This window comes from Vollenhovia emeryi, unplaced genomic scaffold (assembly GCF_000949405.1).
Source record: "Vollenhovia emeryi isolate VEMERY1.0 unplaced genomic scaffold, V.emery_V1.0 DF939144.1, whole genome shotgun sequence".
Taxonomy (NCBI): Eukaryota; Metazoa; Arthropoda; class Insecta; order Hymenoptera; family Formicidae; genus Vollenhovia; species Vollenhovia emeryi.
The window spans coordinates 375,657-397,275 of NW_011967222.1; the positions used below are offsets into that span (position 1 = coordinate 375,657).

At 43.3% G+C, this 21,619-nt stretch overlaps 2 protein-coding genes across 14 annotated transcripts in view; one reads left to right on the forward strand and one right to left on the reverse strand.

The window, feature by feature from the left end:
- LOC105566470 overlaps positions 1–16,595 on the forward strand; it is a 31,091-nt gene extending 14,496 nt beyond the window's left edge. For all 13 annotated transcript variants that reach the window (XM_012020507.1, XM_012020499.1, XM_012020495.1 and 10 more), the window contains 15 exons: positions 121–7,058; positions 7,260–7,381; positions 7,475–7,616; positions 7,829–8,292; positions 8,367–8,484; positions 8,602–8,723; positions 8,830–8,976; positions 9,229–10,428; positions 10,522–10,943; positions 11,045–11,278; positions 11,570–12,514; positions 12,782–12,911; positions 13,055–13,361; positions 13,437–14,571; positions 14,671–16,595. In XM_012020507.1, coding sequence (XP_011875897.1) covers positions 121–7,058; positions 7,260–7,381; positions 7,475–7,616; positions 7,829–8,292; positions 8,367–8,484; positions 8,602–8,723; positions 8,830–8,976; positions 9,229–10,428; positions 10,522–10,943; positions 11,045–11,278; positions 11,570–12,514; positions 12,782–12,911; positions 13,055–13,361; positions 13,437–14,571; positions 14,671–15,244 — 13,000 coding nt within the window. In that variant the 3' untranslated portion in view covers positions 15,245–16,595. The remainder of the gene's footprint in view (positions 1–120; positions 7,059–7,259; positions 7,382–7,474; positions 7,617–7,828; positions 8,293–8,366; positions 8,485–8,601; positions 8,724–8,829; positions 8,977–9,228; positions 10,429–10,521; positions 10,944–11,044; positions 11,279–11,569; positions 12,515–12,781; positions 12,912–13,054; positions 13,362–13,436; positions 14,572–14,670) is intronic.
- Positions 16,494–19,796, reverse strand: LOC105566469 (T-complex protein 1 subunit zeta). The gene is made up of 7 exons (XM_012020494.1): positions 19,506–19,796; positions 18,558–19,149; positions 18,124–18,459; positions 17,978–18,043; positions 17,684–17,906; positions 16,953–17,121; positions 16,494–16,868 (listed from the first exon to the last, which is right to left on the reverse strand). The coding sequence occupies exons 1-7, from the start codon at positions 19,640–19,642 to the stop codon at positions 16,796–16,798; spliced, it is 1,596 nt and encodes a 531-aa protein (XP_011875884.1). The 5' UTR covers positions 19,643–19,796; the 3' UTR covers positions 16,494–16,795.
- Positions 19,797–21,619: the final 1,823 nt, after the last annotated feature.

Here is a 21,619-nt window from a genome sequence, read left to right on the forward strand (position 1 = left end):
AATTAAATAATTTTAATAATTGTTCTCTTGTGCAGCTAATTCGTAAACAACGGATTCTTAAAACCTATGAATCGTTATTAAAATTATTAGGCGAAAAAAATGAGTCTTTGCTATTTCTAGTTCGTCGGAGAGATCCCAACGAAGTAAGGAAGCGGGGCAATCGCAAGACGCAGATCAGAGCAAAGAAATGGACGAGACACCAGAGAGTCCGGACACCGTGAGATCTTCCAGTCCCGATTGCCAAATTCTGCCTATAATAATCCCAACCGAACGCACGGAGTTGGAGAATAGAAACAAAAGACAAAAACAACGTCCCGAAGAAATACCGGTTATTACGCTTTCAGATAGTATAAGAACTGTAACTATCTCGTCGGAGACAGATTCGAATTCGGATGATGTTGTGTTCACCGAATGGGACATGTTGGAACAGTCGGAGAGGCATAATCCAAGCAACAGACGAAATGTCCAGTCTCTTGGACAACCTCCAGTGGCTGCTACCAGTCATGATGTAGCGACTGCTGCGAAGTTGATCAGTAACAGCTTACCGCAAAAAGTCAGCGACAGTAGAAACTATTCGTTGAACCCGCAAGATATACCGACCGTTCCGGTGCCTTCTCTCGGTGGTTCCAGACGATTATCCTCTATTCTAGAGAAAAATAGGCTGAATTTAGACATGATGGTCGCCAGTACCTCTAGACCAGAATCACCTGTGAATGTTCCCGAGGTGAGACTCAACTCTCCCGATCCCGAAATATTGTTCGCAAAGCCTAGGGCCTTGTCGCCCAGACCGAAGGACAGCCATAACACGTCGAAACCACCGCCGAAACCGCCATCGATACCGCTCCTGTTCTCGCCGCCACCTTTGTCGCACGAGCCTCCGTTGTCCATGGAAGATTTGGCGGAACTGTTGAATGACGAAGGCGTTAGCGAGAAGAGTGATAAAGCCGGTGAAAATGCTGCAAAGCAAAAAGAAACGGATAAAGTGTCGAAAAGTGTCTCACTGTCGGAAAAAGAGAAACTTACCGCCAGAAAAAATTTGCCAAATACAGCAGGAGTCTCGTCCACGAAATCACCTCATCAATCGAACGATTTTCAGCGATCGCAAGCGTCTTTTTCGGGTTCCAAGTCCCAAGAGCCACGTTATGCAGATAATTACGAGAGGCATCCGCGTCAACGTGACGCTCACGCTCATGAGAGCGCGAAAGATAGGGTGATTACTATTTCTGACGACAGCCCGTCTCAGATACCAGTTATTCATAGTACCGCAAGCAAGCCGGACGAAAGAAATGCTACGTTGTATCAGAGACGTCCAAGCGTACCGGATGGACGAGAGGACATCAATCTATCTAGAACTGAGAACGAATTTATGATAGATAACAGCGACTATTACAGTATGCACCCTAATCAGATGCATTGGGCTCCTCCTACGGTTCCTGGTGACCATCAATTCGGCAACACGCAATGGACATCTTCCCCCTATGGCGGAATGACCAATCCACCACTGCAACCACCATTGCAACCACCACTGCAACCACCACTGCAACCACCACTGCAACCCACTCAGCATTCCTTTCCACGTTCGCCGATGGAGCCACAGTTCAGGCAAAATCAGTTCCCACCGACTGTACCCACTGGTCCCAGACCGCATATCAATCCCATAGTGAGACCGGAAAATATGCGGGAGGATATACCTCCTATGGTACCTCCCGTTTTTCCATCACAATATAGAGGCTTTCAGATGGGCCAAGGGTCTTACGATCCAGCCTTCCCTGTTGGCAGACCAACGGAATATCCGCACGTAAGACCGTCATGGGAAGGTCTTGCCGGTAGGATAAGCGACACTACTTATGATAATGTGATTCCTTGTGGAATTCAAACTCTAGATTCCACAGGAAGTTCGTATCCGCGACCCAATACGCCTTGCCCTTGGGGTACACGTGACAGGGGTAACAGAAGCCAAGGAAGGGACGGATACTATGACAGAAACAGGACGGAGGTGAGGCCCGGTTTCAATCGTGATGGGCGCCGAACCGATTGGTCGCGAGACGGCCACTCTGATCGAGAGAATTCGAATCGTTTCCCAAATCGAGATCCACGGGTTCGCACAGAACATAACGCAGCTACCGGTCAGGCCAAAGAGACCGGTGCTTCCGCCAGAGATCCACGCCTTGCCAAAGATAAACATGCGAACGTGTCAACCAAAGTCAAAGACACTGTTCACAATGAGAGGGATCCCAGAAAACGGCCGGTAACGGCGAATGCTAAAGAAAAACCGACGGCGCAGAAATCGCCTGAAAAGGAGAAAGTGGACAAGCTGCCGAAAGATAGAATGCAATCACCGCTAGAGAGTCTTTACGGCGTGATTGACACGAAGGTTAGTCAGAATTCGGGTTTGCAAAAGTTCAAAATTCCAAAAATCAAGCGATCGGAACCGCCACAATCAACTCGCGTTGCTGAAACGAAAAAAGATGAAAACACCTTCCCGAGTAAAACGTGGCGTATAAAGAGTAGCAGCAGCAGCAAGAACAATAAATCGGATTCCAAGAGTAAGAGCAAGGACGTTGCGAGTGCCGAAGTGAGCAGCAGTAGCGACGGTAATCGTGTAACGGAGAATTCGGTCCAGCAAAGCAATGTTGCAAAGGAGAAAAAGATTCCTTCATCTTCAGAAAAATGTGATAAAAATGAGCCAAAGATTGGCGAAGCAGACTCGATGACCAACAGTTCCAAGTCCAGTAATATCACAAAGAAGGGTAAGAAGAAGCAGTCAGAAGCGGACGGATCGAAAGGCAAGGAAGAGGTGACGCAGGAATGGATTGAAGAACTTATCAAGAAGTCATTTGAATCCGGAGAAGGCAAGAAGCTGGTAAGCTTCGAGCAAACAAAATTTTTACGAAAGCTCGGGGAGGCGCTAAAGCCAAAAAAGTTAGAAAAGCTTAAGAAGATCATTGAGTCTGAGTCCGAGAGCAGTTCGGACAAGGATGAAACGGTCGAAGCAACAAAGATTAGTACCAAGAAAAAGAGGCGAATAATAAAGTCGGATAGCTCGGATGATGAATGTCTTGCAGATATTTTAACTACTGACGTGAACGTCGAGAAAGAGTCGGTATGTCAAGATTCTGCAGATTCTAAACATTCAGAAGAAACACTGGAGACATCAGCACCCAGTAATAATTTGAGCAAAGAGATCATTAAAAATATTACCACGAAGAAAAGTAACGATTCATTAAAGATTCGTGGCAAGGAGCGCGTTCAAATAGATAATAATAAGACCAAAGGTACGCGATTGGAGAAAAAGAATGATCGTTGTAAGACTAATCAATTAGAAGATGACAATGAAAATACTGATGTCCCATCAGAAAGTGAAAAACGAATCAGTAGTAATAGATCAGAGGATAGTGAGCAAAAGAAGAAACAAAACGAAGATAACCAGGATAAAGTCGATCAAAGTATTCTAGAAAAATCGAAGGACAGTACAGAAAGTAATATAGAATGTGCGGTTCAGAATAGTACAGAAAGTTCGGATCAGAATAAAGATCGGACCAAGCAATCTGTTACCGATAATGCGGATAGCCAAGAAGTTTCGACTGATAAACCAAAGACAAAGACCAAGAGAAGAAATTCTCTGGAAATGTTGCAGGAGGATATCAGAGAAATGTTCATTAGTGACGACGTAGTAACGGCGACAGGTTTTCGGATGTGCAGATTGTCGAAGGAGAATCAGTCGCCCTCGAGGATGAGTCCGAGCACGGTATCGACAAACTCTAAAAGGGACGAAACTGCTGAAAAGAAGATCGCGGAGACGAATATAGCAACGAATGAGTTGATAGCGAGCGCCAAGTCGAGGAAAAATTTAAGATCTCGCTATGTCGAAGAGTCGAACAAACCGACAGCCAAGAGCAAGAATGATGCCAAACGGACAACTCGCAGTTTATACTCGAAAAAATTGATTATAAGTTCCGACAGTGAAGAGGACCAACCATTGGCTCTGCGAACAGAAAAGTTGCTGAACAATGCTGGCACTAGCAGATCGAATCAAGAAATGGATCACAGTGAGGAAAGCAATGACACACTTCGCAGATCTAGACGTGTCCTATATAAAGATATTATTAAGGAACCGCGAGTGCTTGTGGAAAAGACGGATCTTACGAAGATAGACTTGTCCAGAACAATGTTCGATAGCTCGTCCGATGAGAGTTTTGGTATAGACGTATCCGAATTAGCCGCGGCGGTGGACAACTCTCTTCAACGAGACAAGCAGTCCGATCAGGACTCGATAGACACGGTGATTTCGAGACCGCGGAAAGACTCGAAGAACACCGGTAAACGAAGTTTGAAGCCGAAGAAGCCATTTACTGATTGTTTACTCACCGACGACAAAAGCAACGACGATATGTCTTTCACGGACGAGGAGAGCGTGGTGTCAGACACTTCCATATTGAGCAATACAAATGTCGGGCGAGGAACGAGCAGTGGCGCAGCTAGGACGACCAGTAGGGAGGAATTATTGAGCAACATTCTAATAGGGTTGGTGCCAGAACAGAGTACGTTGATCGACAAGGGTAACGAAGCCGACTTCGAGGAGGATGTGAATGATCCGCTGGCTATTGAGCCAGTTGCGAAAAAATTGACGAAAAAGAAGAAAAAGAAATCCAACTGGAAGATGGGCATAGTATCTACTAAGAAGAAAAAGAAAAGACCCATTTCGGGAGCCGCCTCCAAAACTGCGTCTTCGACGAGTGTCGAAGAGACGAATACCGGAACGAATGTTTCAACGGATACCGTAGAAGCTAATCAATCGGCATTGGAAGATAAAAATCCTGAGGTGGAGAAAACTCCTGAAAAGATTCTTGGAGATACCTATATCACTGACGATGCAAATATAAATATAATGAATTCTATAGTGAAATGCGAAGATATTAAGCCACTTGTAAATATATTGAATAGCTTCGACGTAGATTTTAAAGATTTAAGCAATTTTACCAATTTATCAGAGTCCACGGATACATCAATGCTTAGAGAAGCGCTCCTTAATGATTCCACCGAGGAGAATACATCGTCGACAAAAATGGACTTGAAAGAGGCAGAATCTTCAAATAGCGCTAACCTTACTGCAGCAAGTAGCGCTGGTCTTACTGCCACTATTCCAAATAATAGATTTTTCAAAGAACCGCCAAAGATTGTTTACGACGAGCAAATGGCAGAACTGTCCCGCAGGATAGAGATCAAACACCTGATAGATTATTGCTGGATGGGTCAGGACAAGTACAAATGTCTATTGTGTATGTTTACCGGCAAGAACATCGTTCACCATTACAAGATTACTCATTACGGCAGGGAAGTACTTATCTCACGTCTCAAATCAACAGACGCTCAGGACGCGATTATGGATACCGAGCGTGATGCAACTGCTTCAACATCTTTGGCAGAAGCGGGTCAGATGTCCAAGTTTTGCTGCAGGTTCTGTTGTTTTGTTACGGAAGGCGCAGCTGACGTGGCACTCGAGGCGTTCTACGAGCACTGTACGACGCACACGGGCGAATATAGGTTCCACTGCAACAATTGTTCTTACCAGGCGGTGGCCAAAGCGTCCATGAGAACACATTATTACAAAATGTGTCGCAAAGACAAATCATTCAACGAGTCTGCATCTGAGGACATCGTACCGAGGGAGGGTGGCGTTTATGGCTACCTATGTTGCAGCTGCAATTATGTACAGCTGAAGCGACAAAACGTGGAAATCCACGTTGCGTTCTGGCACCGAGATCAGATGGACACCAAGATCTTGAAAATTAATATGTCGGCGGTAACTCCCGAAAAGATTACGAGTAACAATGAGCAATCGCACGAGTCGACGTCTACTAACGCCGAGGAGTCTTTCACCGTGGAAACAAAGCCGCCATTGATGGCTATCGCGAGGCCAACGGAGTTCGAGGGCAATGATGACACCAGAATTCTGTGTGAACCAAAAATAGAGCAAAATATTCTGATCAAGGAGGAAGAAAGTGAGGAAAGACCGAGGCTATCTCAAGAGGAACCGGAGGGGTCGGTGAGCACCGGTAATCTAAGCGTATTCGTTTGCCCACCTGAGCTGGAAAACAAAGAGATCGAGATACAGCGCGAGCGGCAGAAAACCATGGCAGAGATCGCCAATGACATCGGTATTTTACCGATGTTAAAAAATCCTAAACCGGGTTTGTCCATAACAGATAAGCTGCAGGACAAGATGCGCACGGACGCGGTTGTCAGTCCCGAATGTAACGCGTCGGCGGACATTCCGGGAACGAGGAAAGACCCTTCGTTGCCTCTTGTGCGTCTGTCCGCAGAACCTCTGATAACGGAGGAGTTAATCACGGGGGATCCTCTAAGTCAGCCGAGCAGTCAAGAGGAACCTTTGAAAACCGAGGAGTTAATCATCAAGGAGGATCCCCTGAGTCAGCCCAGCAGTCAAGAGGATCGCCTTTCTTCTACGGAGGGACAATTAGCTGCCGATAAGCCAGAAGTGACGAAGAATGGAGATGACAAGGTGGACATGAAAATCCGGGATCCTCTTACGAGCATGGACCTGGGCAAAGGCAACGACAACGACGGCGAGAACAGCGACAACGATCGCTCAGCGCCAGTCTTCGAATCGGACTCCAGCAGCGAGCAATCGGACTCTGAGCAGACTGACGTTACTACGATCCTGAAGGAGACTTCGAGCATAAACTTGTCCTCGTCACAGGACCTGATGCTGACGACGATACAGAGGCTGGCTGCGCAGCTTCAGAACGTTAAACCGTTGGAGCTGGTTCCCGAGCTCAGTATTAAAACTGAGATCAAGACCGAGCCTGTGTCGTCGATCCCGAAACCACCGGACGTCGTGTCGATCGCCAGTGTCAAACGTTTGCTATCGAAACAACAAAACGTCAAGCCTGCGAAGGAAATGTTGACACCGTCGTCGCCCAAGTATGCCAGTCTGCCCAACAATTTTCTTAGATTTCGGCGATTGAGCGGCGACACGTTGTCTATGCCGACGCAGTTTTCGGATAATCAAGAAGATGCGCAAGAATTCAATACGGGTCAGTGTGTTTTCTAGTAGCACAGTGCATTGGCTAAACATTGGCCCAATACAATCAAATATTGGGCCAATATTTAACCAATGTTTGGTCAATACACTATGTGCTACTAGGATTCGTTATAGATTGTTGCAATTGTTTCAAGTAATTAAATACGTTAATGAGAGATATGCATGTATCTGTATTAAAAAATAAAATTTATAGATGGAGCTCAATCGGATAGTGCAGTAGACTCACTGCAAACCGACGCGGAGGAAGAATGCCCGTTTTTGAAAATCGAAAACGTGGTTAGCCTCGCACGGCCCGATCAGAACGAGAGTCTTATTGTACGTGAATCACAATTATTTCTTTATTGCCGGTATTCGACTTCGTCTATTACCATTAGCGCACTTGTTATTTGTCTACTACCCTATCTTCAGGTAAACAACATTAGAAAAGCGATGGAGCTCTCGCCTACAAAGGGCAAAGATAGTATATCTATTTTAAGGAGACACCCATTCAGCCAACCGTTAATATTGAAGAAAAATGTCTCACAGCTGTTAATAAATACGAACGTGCAAGGTATACGATTAATTTCGGTACAGATTTGTATTTTAAATAAACCACCTAAGTTTTTGCCGGTTTGGTCGACTACAAGTCTTTCTCTTTGGTTAAATTTTATCACTGGTGACGATAAGAACACTTAAATACGTTATATATGATGAAGATTTTCTCAATACCTGTCTCAGCAACATCCACCGGCACATGTTTAACATCGAATTCCTTGATCTTAGCTTCGAAGGTGCAACTGGTGGCTTCGTCAACAAGTCCATCGACAAGCCCCTCGACAAGCTCAACCTCGAATAGATCAAGGAAAATCAGAGTGATACCTTTGCCGACTAACCCTAAGGACGTATCGCACTCGCCCTTCGCGATCAAATTGAAGTCTGTCGATTCTTACGCGCTAATGATGACGGAGCCAAAGCTGGCTCACTTCTACAAGTGCATGGGCCGCGATTGCTCTTACACTACCGACTCGGCCGCACAATATAACCAGCACTATCTTCAGCACGAGGAGGCCAACAAGCAGAGTAGTACGCTATCGAACGATTATAAGAAGTGCGCTTATTGCTACGCATCTCCGGACGACTGGCTTACTATGAAATCTCACTTGTTGGATAAACACAGCCATTGCCAGTACCAGTGCGGTTACTGCTTTTATCGAGCCATTATACCGGCCTATGTGCAACAACATCAGGTGATAATTTTTAGTTACTGTAACTTTAGTAAAAAGGAAGAAATAACATTTAATCGATCAATTAAATTTTTCAGACCGTTTGTCATCCCAGCACCGTATTTTATTATTTATTAGGCAAGCCGCAAAAGTCGGCCCAGAAACAAGAATTAGTCAATCGCAAAGATTATGTAAAGCCTTTTATATGTATACAAGGTATGTATAATACTTCTGATCGTAATATAACGTGTCACCATTATACATGTGCTAATGTGATATGTTTTACCATGTTATATATTGCATAATTACCAGAGTAGTTTTTGTTGATTTTAGATTGCAACAAAATCTATTACATACGTGAAACATTTACCACACACTTAAAGAAACATTCAACCCTCGTGTACAAATGTCATATCTGCAACGTTGCGCATACTACGACAGAATCCCTTTTATCTGTATGTATTCTGTATCTATCTGTAGATACTAGGTCTATATAGATAAATACTGTTAGGAAAAAGAAACAAATTGTGAATATTGCTCATTCTACTGTATTCTTTGCAGCATTACAGCAAGTCGCACGGATTGTGCAAATTTCAATGCTTATATTGTTTTTTTGGTGCCGAGAGTCTAGCTGAAGCATATCAGCATTTAAGCACCGTACATTACAATCGACTGCCTCAGGTTCTGGAGCGTTCACTTCCACCAAAGGTATAATTGTTGGTAGCAAAACAAACTATGCGAGACATTATTATTATGTCAAAATTATTCGGCATGTTTTTATTTATCGTTCAAAGTTATTAAAATATATCGATCGTTAGGATGTTTACCTAAATGTATTTGTATTATTCAATATGTACATTTTGAACAATTTTCAAAATTTTAGACTTATTACTAAGTGCTATAACTTTTAGTAAATTGTAATTTGTTTATTATATCACATGCAATCGCACGTTATTACAGCCATCACGCCACGTGGAAGTTATACATCAACTCGTACTGCGAACTTTCCACCATGTATTAAATGAAGGAAACCGTAGTTCAAATGTTAAAGATTCTAAAAAGACTACACCTAAGGAAGACGCAACAAACGATCAAATCCCTACAGCTTCGTTAACTGTTAAAATTGCTTCAAATAAAACTTGGTCTAATCTGCCAACTAATGTAAAGAAGGATAATTTCGTCGGGGCAGTTAGTGATAACACAGAAGTTAACGCTAGTATTTCTAATATCTCAACAAAACAATCTGCAGATGCGTTTCTTGCCAGTACCAGTAAAAAACCGAGTAACAAAAGTGCTGAAAAACAGCCTGTGCAGAGTGAGTCGTTCCAGCAATCGGAGATGGGAAAATTAAGTAACTATGTCACAAATCAAATTCTTCATGAACCAGAATTGGAGCTGTCATCGTCCATAAACGAGTCCGACGCGATTGACCCGCTAGAATTTTCGGGTGAATTCAATTGCAGCGACGAATTCGTAAATACCAATCTTCTCGATAATGCGGAACTCCTGAAGAATTTCACACCCAATTCCGATAACATGTTCTCTAAATCTGTGGTCAAAACCACAGAAGACAGTGACATCGAGATCTTGGACAGCGAGGAGAAAGTAGCCGCGCGAAATGTTCAGGACGATGTAAAGACAACAGCAGAGCCGGCGGTTCTCGAGGCAAAGGTTGAGAGTAAGGAGCAGATCGCACCTGGCGATACTACCGAGACAAAATGCAAACCCGGAGAGGCGCCGGCTAATGCGGCTGCTAATGCAACCGCTCAGCCAGACGGACCTTTGACTTTGGATGACATCAAGGACACCGGCCGTGTTGGGCATGATTTGTACAAATGTGGTTATCTGGAATGCAGTTTCACCGCACCCAGCGTAGCCTCGTTGAAAGTGCACATCAAAACGTGTAATCTTGGAGAGCCCATCAAAAATTTGTTTTGCCCGCATTGCAAAAAACGATTCGTTAAAGTTGGCCTGCTCCTAGAGCACATGAAGACTCACGGATTGAAGCGTTTTGGATGCTCGATGTGTAAATTGAGATATCCGGTTGCGTATCAGGCTACGGCTCACATGAAGTCCAAACACAAATTTCTCAACACGAAGTTGGTGCCTGCCGACCCAACAAACCCATCAGTGGATGGTCTCTTTATCGTGCAAGCAGTGGTAAGTCTCTCTCTCATCGATATTTAATGTGAAAAGTTTAGTTTACTTTTTTAAACAGAGTGTGTATAATTCCTGCATATGTAATTTACACAGCCTTTTGGATCTGCCGAACGAAGGACCAAGAAGCGTAAAGGTGCTAAGTCTGTAGCGGAACAGGATAATGAAAAAACTGCGGATAACGAAAAACTGTCGTTCAGTCCCGACGAGATAGAGCAGTTGCCGCGTCAGGCAATTTATAATCGGGAGGTCCGGTGTGCCGTGTGTCCTTACACAACTAAAGTTCGAACAAACATTATCCGGCATTTACAACTACACGCAAAAGACGAGACCGTGCCCGAGAGCGGCCCGGTCAATCCTGTTCCCTGTTTAGATAAGAAGGAAAAGATGTTCGATAAGATGGTGAATCTGGCGAGCAGCTCGCACCAAAACGGTCGTATGGGTGGGAAATCGAAAGAGCTTGTTAAGGAAAGCGAGAAGGATGATAGTATACCGAAGTTTGTACCGGAAAACAAGAGGTATATAATATGTTATTACACGCACGACTTTATTTGCGATTGCAACAAATGAGATGTGAGAGAGAAATGCCGTTCCAATAATTATATCTTCTCTGTGGTAGATATGTATGTAGCATAGCCGAATGTAATTATTTAACGGTGGACGAGGCGATGTTGAGGTATCACTTGAAGGCCCTGCATTCGGACGAGCCATATTTCCGTTGTCCGCATTGTCCCCCATCGGTGCCGGGTCAAGAGAATCAAAATATAGCGATCGACAAAATGGGCATTCATTTGAAGATGCACGACACAAGACTCTACAAATGCTCCCATTGCAATCATCATCATTATCATAGGTTTGCATATATTTGTATAGCGATTTCAGGTGTACACGTAACTATGTCTTTATATTTTTTGACAAAGTTTAATACAAATTCTAATTTTATACATACACTTGATGCAATTTTAAAACATGTGACAAGTACGACCAGTAGACTTGATTACTGTTTAATCAAGATTGTTATTCGGATAAAAAAACCATTAACGTACATAAAAGAAGAATGTGTTACTTGTCAGATGTTTTAAGATTTTCTTGTTGGCGCAAGTGCACTTTCTATGCTCTCTGATAGTGTTGAAATGACACCTAGGCACGTTGTGGAGCGGCACCTTACCGACAAGCATCTGGAAAAGAGACCTTTCGTGAAAGTCATAAGGGAACTGGAGAGCACGGAGAACGTTCAGCAACCGGTCCCGGAGGAGACCGGAGAGGAGGAGGTGCCCGACCCGGACGGTAATCATTGGAAATGTAATCTTTGCGATTTCAAATGTGTTTACAAGGCCGATGTAGCCAACCATGCTGATACGGTTCACGGCGAGAGTGCTCAATACAAGTGCACCCTGTGCTCGTTCAAAACGAGTGGCAAGATAATGCTCGAGCAGCATTTAAATAGCAAACACGCATACGATTCCAACGCCGATTACAACATAATATATCAGAGGATAAAAGGTGTCAACAAACGAAACACGGAAGCCGTGGTGGAGCAAGGCGGACAAGACGAGCCCTTCGACACGACGCCACTTTGGCGAAGAAACATGCCGCGAGTTCGACATATTCGCGGAATTCTTTTGGAGGAGGAAATTGAAGAGTCCGCGACGAGCGAGACGTCGTCAGCTTCGAAAGTGTCTCTGGGCAAACGTAAGAGCGATGTAGAGATAGTGACGAAGCCGGCTAAAATAAAATCAACTGGGAAATCGACGTCTCTCGATGAGAACAGCAAGCAGTCGAAGGAGAAATCAAAACGATCGCTCTCATGCGACAAATTATCCGTCGAGGCGGCAGGCGAGGGACAAGCTACGAAGGAAAGTGCACATAGCAAAGTCAATTCGCGTAGTGATACCGGCAACAAGTCGGCGAAAGTCTTGAGAACAGACGCGGATGAACTGAGTGACATTAACGATTCTGACATGGGAACGTTTGGGCCTTACGGCAAACCGGATGCCAATCAGTATGTCTGTACACTGTGTAATCACTTCAAGACCAAGTACAAGCACGATATGAGAGATCACCTTTATAGGGAGTTGAACTATCAAAGGTAAGTGCTATATTATATTGAAACTTACATGCTCACGTATCACAAGGATCAGCGGTGCAACTTGAAATCAGGCAAAATCTGTCGCCTTCAGATTACATTCTAGATATCCCGTCATATTATGTTTGCAACTTTAACAATTAGAACACAAACACAAAAGTGAATGCAATTTAATGCCAATCAGCTGTAATTTTTATTTGAATGTACTAATTGTTTTAAAATCTTTTGACAATCATTGGGATATAAGTGAGAAATTATGCGTCTGTTTAGGTGGCATTGTAAGGTTTGCGGATACACATCGATAAATCGTAAAGCATTGCAGCAGCATTTTACGAAACGTCATAATGGGGAGTGTGTGGATCACGAGCCGCTTTCGCCGGACTATACGATTGAAAATTGGGTACATATTAAAACTGTTCACCCCATTAATAAGATAAAGTAGAATAAATATTAATTGATATATATATATATTTTTTAATTTTATTAATGTTCGTAAGTTTTGATTTATTCTTATTATAGATAAACACTATACGTGATTTGCAGGTGTCGACTTTATTGACGAAACAAATGGATATGATCAAGGCGTCTCAAAACATGAACGTTGTCTACAGAAGTGTCGCGATACCTGTCAACCCAGATGTCAGTTCCGTGAAAATTCCTACCGACAAGAAGACCGTGAATCTTGCACCTACGATATCTAATCTGCAAAATAATATTCTCGAAGACACTAATAGAAGCAATATAGATACTGATGATGGAGATAGCCGAGACGAGGATCTTATAATCGACATGAAGGAGGACGAGGATAAAAGCAGCGAGGACAAGTCCGAAAGTGACAAACGTGATGAACGTAAGTAGAGCATTACGTTAATTTGTTGTTATTATACTGTCCGCAAGATGAAACATGTACGATTTTACACCGCAGTTGAGAAAACCGACGACGATCTGGAGAAGCCGTTTGTCTGCAAGCACTGTAAGCTGACGTTCACCCGCCAGCGCGGACTGAAGATGCACATTCAGTTTTCACATTTGAAACGGCTCGGCTTCCTGTGTCCTTATTGCGACCGTAGCACCAACTCGGAGCCGATGATGCGTCAGCACATCCGTGCGAAGCACCCGAACGACAAGGAGAAGATTGTACACAATCCAGACGCGTGGGGGAATACGAGGTTGAGCGATGAATTTTGGTTAAAGGAATACGGCCTTTCTCCAACGAAGAACAACAAGAGACGGAGGTTGAATACGGATATCAGTTTCAGCAACAATACGGCCACTACAATAGCCGCTGCCACCCCTGCCCCTGCTCCTGCTCCTGCCCCTGCCGTCGCCGCTACCTCAACTGTTCCTGCTTCTTCCAGCACTCGCACAGAAAAGTGCGAGTTGTGCAGCTTCTCAGCCGTAAATTACACTGGCCTGAAGAGCCATATGAGGACACACGCTCACAAACACAATCTTAAGTGCCTGTATTGCACCTACAGCTGTTCCTTTAAGGCAGAAATGGTCGAGCATTGGAAAATAAATCATTTCTCGTTGCCGTTGAAATTCAAGGAACTGACACCGATAGTTGATACCTCCTCGGGCGAGACGAAAAGTAAGCCGCCGACGTCTCAAACGAGGGACGCCGACGTGTCGAAGAACACGGTGGAGGAACGCGAGGCGTCGACCATAATCTACGGCTGCTTCTACTGTAATCTTCGTAGCATCTCGTTGTCGTCCATCAGACAGCACTGGAATCTCATGCACAAGGAGTCAAAGGGTTCGGAAGCCACTGTCGGCGTAAAGTTTCCGTTTAAATACAAGGAGATATCTGTGCAAAGATTGTCGTCTATAAACTCCGCGAAGAAAGACGTCAACGAGCAGAACCAAACGAAGAAGACTGAGAACTCGTCGCCTGTCACTCAACACGGATGGATTTGTCAGTGGTGCCAGGAACTTTGCAAGACCAACAACGAGAGGCAAAGGCATCAGAACATGTTCCATTCGCATCTACCACACAAGTGGCAGGAGAAGCGGCAGCAGCAGCAACAGCAACAACAGAAAGAGCAAGATCAATCACAAAGGTAAGTATTCGCTCATGTGTGCGGCGGTTTTATTTTATATACACATGTATATACACGTCAGGAGTACACCTAATGAAACATGCGAAATCTGTATTTCAGAGCGTCGGCAAAATTGCCTGCACACAGTGCCGAGCACACGGGTCTCGCAACAAACTCGAACAATACCTTCAATTTGGTCGTGGAGAGCTTGATCGCGAAACATGTCAAGCAAATCGACGAACCTGATCCAAAAAACGAGGATGGCCAGAGCTGTATTTTGCACGTCTCGACTTCGAAGGGACATCGCGGCGATAATCGCCAGGCTGTCGCGAAGAAATCCACTACCAAATCGGTCGTCTCGAGACCAGGTCCACGTGTATACAAGGTTGTCGCGCGCAAGTCCACTAATCCGAAGTATCCACAAACTCTTTTTACGCCACGTCCGGTAGTGGAAAGCACAAACATGAATCTCGAGGAGAAAGAAGTGATGCAGCGCGAGCCAGTCTCGTATTATGGAATACCGAGCAGCCCGATTAATTTAGCCGAGTTAAACACGTACATGGTGGTCGGGGGCCTCCGTATGAGGGTAAACTGTCTTACTCTCGCAACACTGATTAATATCAAGCCAAAAGTATTATTGAAGGACATTAGAAAAGATCCTGAATACACCGCAAGCCTGTCAAACTTAGATTAATATTATAATAATTATTCTTTGTATCATATAGATATTATTTTCGTGTCATATTGAGGTTCAGATTTTTCTGTTAAAAATAATTTGTTGCCGATCGTTGGAAAAACTAGTACATAAGTGAAATTGCAACAAAAACGTTCAGTTACAATTACTGTCCGTGGTAAAACTGATTTGCAATGATGAACAATTTTTTTTTAACAAGTTTTAATCTTTTTTTTTATTATTATAGAACCAAAAATCATAATGTAGCTTGTATTTTTTGCTCCTAATTTTATTTCACAAAATACAACGTGTACATATTAAAAGTGGAGATATGATTGAATAGAATGTACATTAGGAAAGAAGGGTGGAGCGACTAGTACAATATAAAGTCGTATTTTAGTTTTAAAATGTATCAACTCAAGTATATGTTTGATGTGATACTTTTATATATATGAAAGGGTTGTTTGTTAAAATCTTGAATTATTGTAAAAGTTACGTGTAACATCACAGATTTACAACGTGAATTGCCGAATAATAGAATAAAACTATTTTTAATACCTTTCATAAAATCACAATTTTGTTAGTCGATTTGTATCAATTAATAATATATAATGTTCATGTCATTCAGAATAACAGAATAGTTTTAATATATATGTATATATATATAATTTTACGTTTCTTTTTTCGTACTGTGTAAGTAGTATTATACTTTATCTCTATAAAACAAAGATGGATAGTACGAACATTTTGTCTATATTAGATTTTACATATTATTTCAGTAATGAAATTGCACTACACACGAACATGCAGAAATAGTCTTCAGTCACTAAATTTTTTCTTCATAAGAATGATTTTAGCATAATAGAAAATAGCAAGCTTTTTTCTGTGAAAATACAAGACTGACAAACATCCTATTATTTTAATGTAGTAGTTTTTAAAACGTTGTAAATATATGTACCATACCGTAAATAAATATTTTTGATTTTTATAAATCGACCAGTATATAAACAAATATATCAATAATTACTTTAGTTTAAGTACATTTTGAAGTTATAATATTACTTTTTAACATAAAAAGCAAGAAAATCGGCACATTTTGATCGACATTTGCACGAGTATCTTTTTGCGTTTTCTTGTTGAAAATATGACACGTGGCATTCATATTATTTATACATCTATGACTCCTTTCATATTTTCGAAGATATTTTGTACGTTCCTCAGCTTAGATTTTGCGATGGTATAAAGTTTTGTAAGTAAATGAAATACTTTTTACGAAAGCATTATTTTTTATTCAGTGTGAAAATTCATCGAATTATTAAATATTTACGTTAAAAGCAAAAGATCAGGCGATATATTTGATTAACAAATATAATGCAACACGAATGATAACCCACATAACATACAACGTCCCAGAACCAATCCAGAACGCCCTGGGACAGTTCTATGAACGTCCTATATACATCTAGGATAATTCTAGGCCGTCTTGTGCTATCTGGGAATCCAATAATTTCATTCATAAAAAAATTATTAGTGATTCTTAAATTTTTAATTTCATAAGAGTTGTATTATAATTTAACCCTTTAGCGAAGATAATCCTGCTCTCATTATCTCGTCAACCAGAAGGAGATTACTGGCGATAATCGTGCTGAAAGTTGAAAAAATATATACAAGTTATTAAAATACACACTAAATTACAAAACATTCAACAGCGTGTTTTATGATGTCTTACCAAGAATTTATAATTTGCTTCTTTACATTGTAATTATCATAAACACCAATATCCACGGGTTTTACAGCTTCTCCCGTAGACAAATCCAATCCTACTGGCTCTCCTAATGCAGTGTGTTCCTCAAATAATTTAACGATTGTATCTTGCAGATCAAATCCACTGTTAACAGCTGAAATTAAAAGAAAAAAGTATAACTACGATAACGTTGAGACAGTATGAGTAAAATTAGAGCTTAACAGGTATTATGTGGCGCAGAGAAATGTATGCTGCTTGGCAAACAAATGGACAAAAAGATCCGAGTTCATATCCAACCAAGAGCACTGGTTTTGAATCAAATGCTACTTTGCAGAGGAAAATGGCAACCATCGAGAGCATCTTTACGTAAACCATTTTAAGATTTGACCCTCCTGGGGCTCGATTCTTGAATTCACTCGAAAGAAAAACAAGTACGAAAATTCTGCTCTTGGAGAAAAGTTGAAAGTTGATTGGCTGTTCGCATGGTCGCTTTTGGCCAATCGACTTGGTAACTTTTTGTGCAAGAACGGAATTTGCGCATACGTTTATCGTGCAAATGAACTCGAGAATCGTGCCCCAGGTCGGCAGTAAACCGACAACCTACTCCCAGAAAAACAAATCCTGCCTCGGGAGCTCAAAGGTCTCGGATTATTGTAGACACTAGGAGAGATCAGAGTCGAATTTGTAGCGCCATTGGACAGAAGTATTGCGTTTACCAAGAGTCTTCGGGATGATGAGTAGAGCCTCGGCGTAGGCCTGTATCCCCAAACGTTGTTTCCCTTTCACTTGCTCTTTGTACCGTTGAAGAGCTTGACTAACCATAACTTCAAAGGCTCCAGCTCCAGGAATGACCGCACGATCGTCGATAGCATTCTTTATTGCCCGAAGTCCGTCGCGAACAGCGTCTTTGAGTTGCTCCAATGTAAATTTATTAGGTCCCTGGAATGTCAATGTATCAGAATATTTATAACACTCGGTATTTTATTAGCACAAGTAATCATTTGCGTTACCTTTAGCAATATAGTTACGGAATTGGGTTTCTTGCAGTCCTCTATGAAGGTATACTTAGTTTCTCCCTGAAAATAGATAAAAAGTCGTAAAGGTTTTCAGTTACGCGACAACTTTTGATTCGTCCAAGTAATTCGTTGAAATTTACCAGAACGTGTTCGTACACAAGACCGGCCCATCCCAGATGCTCCTCTTTCAGATCATCCACGGAATTCATGGCCACGCCGCCACACGCGAGCGCCAGACGCTCCATGTTCCTGCGCTTGGCTCTGCGCAAAGCGATGATGTTTTCCTTCGCGAGCATATCGAGTGAAGACGGATCGATCCCTTTCTGATTTATCACGACGAAGGATTTGTTCGTTCCGTCGCACAACTTCTTCTTCAGCTCGACGATCTTCTTCACGCGATTATCGATAAATACGCGTTCGGCGGCCACTAACTTCTCACGCTCCTCTGCCGATTTGTAGAAGAATCCGCTGTTCACCTGTGAAATCAAAGATTCGTAGAAACAATTGTTGCGCATGTCTTCAACATTACTGAACGTGTCGTATGGCTTAACTTTTCGTGTTATCTATCACGTACCTCGCTTTTCTCATATTCCAGACTCACGTTACAAATTAGAATGTACGCGTTCTCCAATCTTTTCGGCATGTCCGGATGCCTGGCCCCGTGGTCGGTGACTATACCACGAATCAGAGTGGTATCGTCCGCCGTGCGGTGCTGCATCTCCATCAGTTCGACCATGTGCAGGTCGATTTCCTTGCCCTGCTGCCTGATAGCCAGCACAGCGTCCACGCAGATCTCGGTCAATTTGTCCGCCAAGGTGTGGTGGATCTTCGTTCTGAGCGAGGTCCTCGCAACGTCCAGCAGGCTCTGTTTGACAGGCTCGATTGGGATCTTCATCGAGTCCAGGATCTCCAGCGCCTTGGCGCGAGCCAGGTCGAAGCCGTCCGCGAGCACTCTGGGGTGCAGCCCTTCCGTTACATACAAATCTGCCTGCTTCAGGAGCTCGCCGATGAGCAGTACGGTACTGGTCGTGCCGTCGCCCGTCATGTCATCCTGAGCGGTGGACGCTCGCGCTATCAGCGACGCCGTAGGGTGCTGGATCTGCATCTCGTGGAGGAGAACATTGCCGTCCTTGGTGATTTTAATATCTCCAGCTCCGGAAACCAGCCTGGCGATTTTCAACACCAGCGTGTTACTTATTACAAACGAGCGCGATCTTAAAATTACGCCAATCGGTCGACGCACGCGGAGATTACATTTGTTTATACTTCACGTCGATAGAAGAAAATCTTTCGCGTGCCGAGTAAGAAGGCAGGCGCGACAACGTCGACGCCTCCTCCTCCTCCCGCCGACAATTCATTTCCTAATAAGGCGAACAGCGTGGCGTCGGAACGTTCACGTCGCTTCGCGGCCGGACGCGACGCGCTCGTTTCGGGATATCTTTTCCGAGGTGCACGCGGGCGACGGCGCCTGGGCGCGAAGCGGCAGGGTCGTCGCGGCACATTAACACGCGATGATACGTACATCTTCATGGTTCCCTTGGGCCCCAGGTTCGTCTTCATCACGTCCTGAATTCCCTTCGCGGCGGAGATGTTGACCGCCAGAGCCTGCGCCGCCCGGGCGAACTCGGCCTTCGGATTTAACAAACTGATCGCCGCCATCCTCGCTAATTGTTCTCTCGTTTCCTCGTAACCGCGGACACCACGCTCCACGAATCCTCGATGTCTCCGTTAGCCTTCGTGAGTCCCCGCAAGCTGTCCGTGGAAGCGCCGCAAGACCGGTCCTCGTGCGCGCGACGTGTCGTTACGGCTGCGTTCGGAAACGTCACCGCGAGTGTCTCAGTGTATTACTTTATCCTTGTTTCTCACTGAACGGTAAACAAGGATAAAATGATACACTGGCTCGCTCGGGTGACGTTTCCGAACGCAGCTCAAGGCGCTCTCGCAAGTCGCGAAAGCCGCGAGCGGAGCTCGCCCACTCTTGGCGAGTGTGATTGATTCAGATTAAAGCCCGCTGCAGACGATGCTATTTTCCCCGCTGGATTGCTTGCGATTTACTAAATTACTAGGTATCCTGAGGCCCGGTTTCACCAACGCGAGTTAATCTAATCGGTCGGTTAACTTGACAAGGTGCCAACATAAAACTTCTTTATTAACCTATTTTCTTGGTTAATAAAGAAGTTTTATGTTGGCACCCTGTCAAGTTAACCGACCGATTAGATTAACTCGCGTTGGTGAAACCGGGCCTGAGTGCTGAATGGTGCAACTAGTGTTGTAAAATTTCCTGAAAAATTGCCTCTGGGAAAAAAACCGCAATTTTTCCGGGTTTTTTTCGGAAAAAAACCGTCATTTTGGGAAAAATACTATTTTTCCTTATAAGATACTTCCACAGCTTAGATTTCTCTATCTAGAATTTTTAGGACATTCTATTTTTTATTACATGTACTTTGTACATATATACATGTATATTTAACTTTTTGACGTACCTGTCAAGGCAAGGGTATTATTAATGATTCTTATGATCGAACGGTTTCAAATGAACGCACTCTCTGCAATTTAATACGGCTGCTATGAGCAGAAAGCATACATTCTTACATAAAGGTATAATGCACAAACATAAGGAAATAAACCAATCAGAGTTCTTTATTTCCATCGTGGCAAGAAATGTGATATCTGATTGGTTCATTTCCTTGTGCATTGTGTATTATGCCTTTATGTAAAGTTTTTTATGGTTGATGATCATTAGTCGAGACGGTCTTGTACTATGCCGGTAGCTATTGCTGCGTTCCGAAATTTACTGCCAGTACTGGAAATCTATAGTTTACGTGACGTATATTATAGGTTTTCAACAGTGGCAGTAAATTTCGGAACACACCCGCCGTTCGCCGTCTCGTGAGTGAGTGTGACGACTATTAGTGTAAAAATTCAAAATTTCCATATTTTTCCTATTTTTCCCAGCCTTGGGAAAAAAACGGTAAAAAACCCGGTTTTTTTCCGAAAATATCCGGGTTTTTTTCAGTGCACTAGGTGCAACGATGATGTAATTTATTAGATTGCAAGCAATCCAGCAGGAAAAAAAAGAGGACTTTAAATGACCCGGTGCTATGATTGGTCAAATCTGGAGTTTCATTGAATAAAATTTCGATGCGATGCTACGAAATTTCAGATTTGACCGATCATAGCACAGGGTCATTTTATAATCTGGATCATGTTGATCTTCTCGCGAAAGCAGCCCTAGAGAAGATATTTCACAACCATTGGTTAGCTCGGGGCTGCTTTCGCGAGAAAATCAAAATGATCGAGATTAAAATGACCCTATGTGCTATGATCGGTCAAATCTGGAATGTCATTGAATAAAATTTCAGATTTGACCAATCATAGCACGAGGTCATTTTAATCCGGATCATTTTGATTTTCTCGCAAAAGCAGCGCCATATTACTCAAGAGCTCGTCCGTTGCATGGACCTAAGAATCTCTGGACCGAGCGCGAAGTGGGATGACGGACAAGGGGGCTGTGAAATTTGCGGTAAGGGGGGCGAGAGTGCCCTCCTTTTCTGTCCTCTTGGTATCTCTTTCTACAAGAGGTGACATTCGGCTTGATGACGAATGTAACCGAAGATAGTCGAAGTTTGTGTATAG

Excerpts from the sequence above, each read along its gene's own strand:
- LOC105566469 (XM_012020494.1), bottom strand. The coding sequence starts at position 19,642 with ATGGCGGCGATCAGTTTGTTAAATCCGAAGGCCGAGTTCGCCCGGGCG. Across the intron at positions 18,044-18,123 it reads TTGTGTACGAACACGTTCTG|GGAGAAACTAAGTATACCTT; the intron begins GTAAATTTCAAC and ends ATCTATTTTCAG. Across the intron at positions 17,122-17,683 it reads CATCATCCCGAAGACTCTTG|CTGTTAACAGTGGATTTGAT; the intron begins GTAAACGCAATA and ends TTTTAATTTCAG.